Below are 7,500 nucleotides of genomic sequence, written 5' to 3'. Positions count from 1 at the left end.
GTGTATTGGTTCCTGACTTCCCTGAACAGTTGCATATCACGGGGGCTGTTCGATGCTATTGCAGTCCGCCACAGGATGTTTTTGTGCTGGTCGAGGGCAGTCAGGTCTGGAGTGAACCAAGGGCTGTATCTGTTCTTAGTTCTGCATTTTTTGAACGGAGCATGCTTATCTAAAATGGTGAGGAAGTTACTTTTAAAGAATGACCAGGCATCCTCAACTGACGGGATGAGGTCAATGTCCTTCCAGAATACCCGGGTCGATTAGAAAGGCCTGCTCACAGAAGTGTTTTAGGGAGCGTTTGACAGTGATGAGGGGTGGTCGTTTGACTGCGGCTCCGTGGCGGATACAGGCAATGAGGCAGTGATCGCTGAGATCCTGGTTGAAGACAGCAGAGGTTTATTTGGAGGGCCAGTTGGTCAGGATGATGTCTATGAGGGTGCCCTTGTTTACAGATTTAGGGTTGTACCTGGTGGGTCCCTTGATGATTTGTGTGAGATTGAGGGCATCTAGCTTAGATTGTAGGACTGCCGGGGTGTTAAGCATATCCCAGTTTAGGTCACCTAACAGAACAAACTCTGAAGCTAGATGGGGGGCAATCAATTCACAAATGGTGTCCAGGGCACAGCTGGGTGCTGAGGGGGTCGGTAGCAGGCGGCAACAGTGAGAGACTTATTTCTGGAGAGAGTAATTTTCAAGATTAGTAGTTCGAACTGTTTGGGTATGGACCTGGAAAGTATGACATTACTTTGCAGGCTATCTCTGCAGTAGACTGCAACTCCTCCCCCTTTGGCAGTTCTATCTTGACGGAAGATGTTATAGTTGGGTATGGAAATCTCTGAATTTTTGGTGGCCTTCCTGAGCCAGGATTCAGACACAGCAAGGACATCAGGGTTAGCAGAGTGTGCTAACACAGTGAGTAAAACAAACTTAGGGAGGATGCTTCTGATGTTGACATGCATGAAACCATGAAACCAACCACCTCTCTAGAACATCTAGATCTATCTCTCTAGAACTATCTCTCTAGAACGTCTAGATCTATCTCTCTCTAGAGCCTTGGCCACTCCAGTCCTGATTGGCCTGATTGGCGTCACACTTTTGCCTCAGTTAACACACCTGACTCCAATAATCACCTAATCATGATCTTCAGTTTAGAATGAGTTTATATCAGATGTGTTTACTAGGGATTTGGGGGGAGACACCAATCAGGCCCCCGGGGACTGGAGTTACCCAGGCCTGGTTTATAGTGTGCTATAAATGCCTAGTTTTAAAAAATATACTACTTTTGACCAGGAGACACATCAAAGTTTGAAATAGTGCATTACACATGAAAACAGGGTTTTGGACATAGACACTATTTTCTATTAAAAAGTCAAAACTATGTTTTAAGTGAGAAGAAGTAGGGATTAGTCTGAGACTGAAAAAGAAAGGAAATTCACATGAGCAATACAATGCCTACTTCACCCATGGTCTGACCTATGACCCCTAAGTACTGATACTGCACTCTGCCTACTTCACCCATGGTCTGACCTATGACCCCTAAGTACTGGTACTGCACTCTGCCTACTTCACCCATGGTCTGACCTATGACCCCTAAGTACTGATACTGCACTCTGCCTACTTCACCCATGGTCTGACCTATGACCCCTAAGTACTGGTACTGCACTCTGCCTACTTCACCCATGGTCTGACCTATGACCCCTAAGTACTGATACTGCACTCTGCCTACTTCACCCATGGTCTGACCTATGACCCCTAAGTACTGATACTGCTCCACCAAGGTTTTCCAGCACACAGCTTTGACCTACTACAGCAGCTATCGTTGGTCTATTGTACTTCAAACAATATGTATGCAGGTTGCTTAGGATTCAAACCTTTGTGTGGAAATCTTCACAATTGTTGTAATAATCTGTGCAGAATCTTGAATATCATTGAGTATGCGCACTATGTACATTTAATGTAATCTCAACTGTAATCCAGGTCAATCCGGGTCATTTTGTAACAAATAATATTTTGATTTGGTTGTGATAAAACAACATCCTGTGAAAGCCACCGTATCCCATCATTACCTGCTTTACCTGCTCAGGTTGACATCATCACATGGGATGAGCCCTGACCGTGTCACTCATGTAATCCTATCTCCCTGGTAACTAACCACCGTTGTCACGGTGACAGCTGAGTTCCCCCGAGAGCCCGAAAAGAGAACGTTTTGTGTGGGAATGGAGAGGGAGGGAGGAGGTGAGAGAGAGAGAAGGAGAGAGAGGAGGAGACTGGAGGATGGAGAGAGGGAGGAGGAGAGAGAGAGGAGCAGAGTGGAGGATGGAGAGAGGGAGGAGGAGAGAGAGAGGAGCAGAGTGGAGGATGGAGAGAGGGAGGAGAAGAGAGAGAGGAGCAGAGTGGAGGATGGAGAGAGGGAGGAGGAGAGAGAGAGGAGCAGAGTGGAGGATGGAGAGAGGGAGGAGGAGAGAGAGAGGACCAGAGTGGAGGATGGAGAGAGGGAGGAGGAGAGAGAGAGGACCAGAGTGGAGGATGGAGAGAGGGAGGAGGAGAGAGAGAGGAGCAGAGTGGAGGATGGAGAGAGGGAGGAGGAGAGAGAGAGGAGCAGAGTGGAGGATGGAGAGAGGGAGGAGGAGAGAGAGAGGAGCAGAGTGGAGGATGGAGAGAGGGAGGAGGAGAGAGAGAGGACCAGAGTGGAGGATGGAGAGAGGGAGGAGGAGAGAGAGAGGACCAGAGTGGAGGATGGAGAGAGGGAGGAGGAGAGAGAGAGGAGCAGAGAGGAGGCTGGTGTGGATGGAAGGAAACCTTTCTCCAACCGCCCCTAATGTAGCACCCTGTCTGACATGGGCCTCCACACCTTCCCTGGAGACAGAGACACTGCAACCCACTGGCTGTGACACATCAGGGCGTCACTTCACACAGATTTAGATGTAGGCCTGTTTGACTTGTCCTTCAGATCTAGCCGGGGGCTGATACTGGTTTTGGGGCGTTGAAACGGGACCTCTAGTGTGATCTGAAAGCTTCAGGGATGAGACTATGTTTTATGTTTTGGGGAGGTTGGAAACGATGGGACAAAGATACTTTGTTGAGCTCACCTGCATGCTGATATTACATCACATATCATAGTGAGGCTTACCTCTCTTCTCTCCTCTCCTCTTCTCTTCTCTTCTCTTCTTCTCTTCTCTTCTCTTCTCTTCTCTTCTCTTCTCTTCTCTTCTCTCCTCTCCCCTCTCTTCTCCCCTCCCCTCCCCTCTCTTCTCCCCTCCCCTCTCCACTCTCCTCCCCTCTCCTCTCTTCTCCCCTCCACTCTCCTCTCCTCCCCTCCCCTCTCTCCTCCCCTCTCCTCTCTTCTCCCCTCCACTCTCCTCTCCTCCCCTCCCCTCTCTCCTCCCCTCCCCTCTCTTCTCCCCTCCCCTCTCCACTCCCCTCTCCTCTGTAGTTTTCGGACCAGTAAAGGTGTTGGTTACTCAGCTCACTTTGTGGGGAACTGTCTGATCGTGACATCACTCAAGTCCAAGGGGAAAGGCTTCCAACACTGTGTGAAGTACGACTTTCAACCCCGCAAGGTACGTACTGCACACACACACACACACACACACACACACACACACACACACACACACACACACACACACACACACACACACACACACACACACACACACACACACACACACACACTTTATCTTCTTCCAAGACAGAGGGACAGAGAGACATACAGAGAGACACAGAGAGACATACAGAGAGAGAGAGACATACAGAGAGACACACAGAGAGACACACAGAGAGAGAGAGACATACAGAGACACACATAGAGAGAGAGACATACAGAGAGACACACAGAGAGACACAGAGAGACACACATAGAGACATACAGAGAGAGAGACATACAGAGAGAGAGAGACATACAGAGAGACACACAGAGGCACACAGAGAGACAAACAGAGAGAGAGACATACAGAGAGACATACAGAGAGAGAGAGAGACATACAGAGAGACATACAGAGAGACACACAGAGGCACACAGAGAGACATACAGAGAGAGTGAGACATACAGAGACATACATAGAGACATACAGAGAGAGTGAGACATACAGAGAGACACACAGAGAGACACACAGAGACACAGAGAGAGAGAGAGAGACATACAGAGAGGCACACAGAGACACAGAGACACACAGAGAGACATACAGAGAGAGTGAGACATACAGAGAGACACACATAGACATACAGAGAGAGAGACAGAGAGACATACAGAGAGAGAGAGACATACAGATAGACACAGAGACACACAGAGAGACAGAGAGAGAGACAGAGAGGGGGAGACAGAGAGAGACAGAGAGAGAGACCCAGAGAGAGAGAGACAGACAGACAGAGAGAGAGACAGCGAGAGACTGAGAGAGAGAGAGAGGGAGAGCGTTAACTCCCTGGTATACCCTCTGCTACCTTCTTATTTTAAAACCTAATTGGGAGGTTAGTAGGCGTTGATAGGCGTTGATAGGCGTTGATAGGCGTTGATAGGCGTTGATAGGCGTGCCGCAAGTGGGACACCTCAACAACAGCCGGTGAAATTACAGAGCGCCAATTTTTAAATTAAATTACTATAAATATTAAACTTTCATAAAATCACAAGTGCAATACATCAAAATAAAGCTTAACTTCTTGTTAATCCAGCAGCAATGTCAGATTTCAAAAAGGCTTTGTGGCGAAAGCAAACCATGCGATTATTTGAGGACAGCGCATACCAGCATACCAACACATGAAAAACATATTTCAACCAGGCAGGTGCGACATGAAAGTCAGAAATAGCGATATAGTAAATACCTTACCTTTGATGATCATCTTCTGTTGGCACTCCAAAAGGTCCCAGCTACATCCCAAATGGTCCTTTTGTTCAATAATATCCTTCTTTATATCCATAAAAACTCAGTTTAGCTAGCGCGCTTCAGTCAATAATCCACCCTCCATCAAAATGCATACAAAATGAGTCCCAAACATTACTAATAAACTTTTCCAAACAAGTCAAACAACATTTATAATCAAACCTAATGTGTAAATAAACGATAAAATTGAAGACGGAGAATAGTATGTTCATTATCGGAGATAAATAAGAAAGAACACGCTTTCCTCCACGCGCATGAAAACACTACAGCCAAAATGGGAGCCACCTAGAAAAACTACAACTTCTGGGTCATTTTTCCAAAAACCAGCCTGCAACTCTTTCTAAAGACTGTTGACATCTAGTGGAATCCCTAGGAACTGCAATCTGGGAGGACTTTGGCTTATAATTATAATGGTTATATAATGGTTTGTCCTGCCATATAAGTTATGTTATATTCACAGACATAAGTTTACCAGTTTAGAAACTTTAGAGTGTTTTCTATCTAAATCTACCAAATATATGCATATCCTAGTTTCTGGGCCTGAGAAACAGGCAGTTTACTATGGGCACGCTTTTCATTCGGACGTGAGAATAGTGCCCCCTATCCCCTATCTCTAGATCTCAGCCCTGCCGCCCTCAGCCTCAGTTACAGCTCCTGATGGGAGTTTTAAAGGAACAGGTTAGCCTCTAGATCTCAGCCCTGCCGCCCTCAGCCTCAGTTACAGCTCCTGATGGGAGTTTTAAAGGAACAGGTTAGCCTCTAAATCTCAGCCCTGCCGCCCTCAGCCTCAGTTACAGCTCCTGATGGGAGTTTTACAGTGCAGGTTAGGACATTCTGATACATTTTGCAGATTAACCGTGCCGATTAACACTATCTCTCTCACACACACACACACACACGCACGCACGCACGCACGCACGCACGCACGCACGCACGCACGCACGCACGCACACACACACACACACACACACACACACACACACACACACACACACACACACACACACACTCATCTAACCCTCTCTCTCTCCTCTCTCTCCTCTCTCCTCTCCCTCCTCTCTCTCTCCTCTCTCTCTCCTCTCCCTCCTCTCTCTCTCCTCTCTCTCTCCTCTCCCTCCTCTCTCTCTCTTCTCTCTCTCCTCTCTCTCCTCTCTCTCCTCTCTCCCTCCGCTCTCTCTCTTCTCTCACTATCTCCTCTCTCCCTCCGCTCTCTCGCTTCTCTCACTATCTCCTCTCTCTCCTCTCCCTCCTCTCTCTCTCCTCTCTCTCCTCTCTCCCTCCCTCTCCTCTCTCTCTCTCTCTCTCTCCTCTCCCTCCTCTCTCTCTCCTCTCTCTCCTCTCTCTCTCCTCTCTCTCTCCTCTCTCTCTATCCTCTCTCTCTCCTCTCCCTCCTCTCTCTCTCTTCTCTCTCTCCTCTCTCTCCTCTCTCTCCTCTCTCCCTCCGCTCTCTCTCTTCTCTCACTATCTCCTCTCTCCCCTCTCTCTCCTCTCTCTCTCCTCTCCCTCCTCTCTCCCTCCTCTCTCTCCTCTCTCTCCTCTCCCTCCTCTCTCTCTTCTCTCTCCTCTCTCTCTCCTCACTCTCCTCTCTCCCTCCGCTCTCTCTCTCCTCTCCCTCCTCTCTCTCTCCTCTTCTCTTCTCTCTGTGTCGCAGTGGTACATGATCAGCATCGTCCACATCTATAATCGCTGGAGGAACAGTGAGATCCGTTGCTATGTCAACGGTCAGCTGGTCTCCTATGGCGACATGGCCTGGCACGTCAACACCAATGACGTAAGAGATGTCTCTGTGTAACGTGACTCTAACCAGGTGACTCTGTGTAACGTGACTATAACCAGGTGTCTCTGAGTAGCGTGACTCTAACCAGGTGACTCTGAATAACGTGACTCTAACCAGGTGACTCTGTGTAACCAGGTGACTCTGTGTAATGTGACTCTAACCAGGTGACTCTGTGTAATGTGACTCTAACCAGGTGACTCTGTGTAACCAGGTGACTCTGTGTAACCAGGTGACTCTGTGTAACCAGGTGACTCGTTGTATGCTCTTAGCTAGCTGAGTAGTGTGATCAGGGACTTCTATTGGAACAGCAGCTCCTTCCTTTAGTAGTGACTCAGAGTCTTCCTCAGGCGGGAGAATTATCATACACCTGTCTGTGTGTATGTGCTTGCATGCCTTCGTCCTGTGTGTGTCTGTACCTGTGTGTGTGATTGTGTGCGTGTGCGTGTGTGTGTGTGTGTGTGTGTGTGTGTGTGTGTGTGTGTGTGTGTGTGTGTGTGTGTGTGTGTGTGTGTGTGTGTGTGTGTGTGTGTGTGTGTGTGTGTGTGTGTGTGTGTGTGTGTGTGTTAGCTCTGACAACAGAAAGAAACACAAGTGTTTTTGATCATGTCTGGAACTGCCTTCCCACTCAGGCTGTGAGATCCAGTTTAGAGAACAGATTTGTCACAGCGATTAGAGAGAGAGAGAGAGAGAGAGAGAGAGAGAGAGAGAGAGAGAGAGAGAGAGAGAGAGAGAGAGAGAGAGAGAGAGAGAGAAGAGAGACAGAGGGATGGAGAGGAAGGAGACAGATGGGATGGAAGAGAGACCAAAATAAGATGAACCAAAATAGAAAAACCAGAGAAGGAGAGA

General features: G+C 48.1%; 1 protein-coding gene across 1 annotated transcript in view; it reads left to right on the top strand.

The window, feature by feature from the left end:
- nbeaa (neurobeachin a) overlaps positions 1–7,500 on the top strand; it is a 328,032-nt gene that overhangs the window by 139,791 nt on the left and 180,741 nt on the right. The window contains 2 exon segments of the mRNA XM_052520397.1: positions 3,434–3,560; positions 6,529–6,648. Coding sequence (XP_052376357.1) covers positions 3,434–3,560; positions 6,529–6,648 — 247 coding nt within the window.

This window comes from Oncorhynchus keta, chromosome 6, assembly GCF_023373465.1.
Source record: "Oncorhynchus keta strain PuntledgeMale-10-30-2019 chromosome 6, Oket_V2, whole genome shotgun sequence".
In the NCBI taxonomy this organism is placed as follows: Eukaryota; Metazoa; Chordata; class Actinopteri; order Salmoniformes; family Salmonidae; genus Oncorhynchus; species Oncorhynchus keta.
Note: the sequence above shows the minus strand (reverse complement) of the source record. Positions and strands in the feature narration are given on the sequence as shown.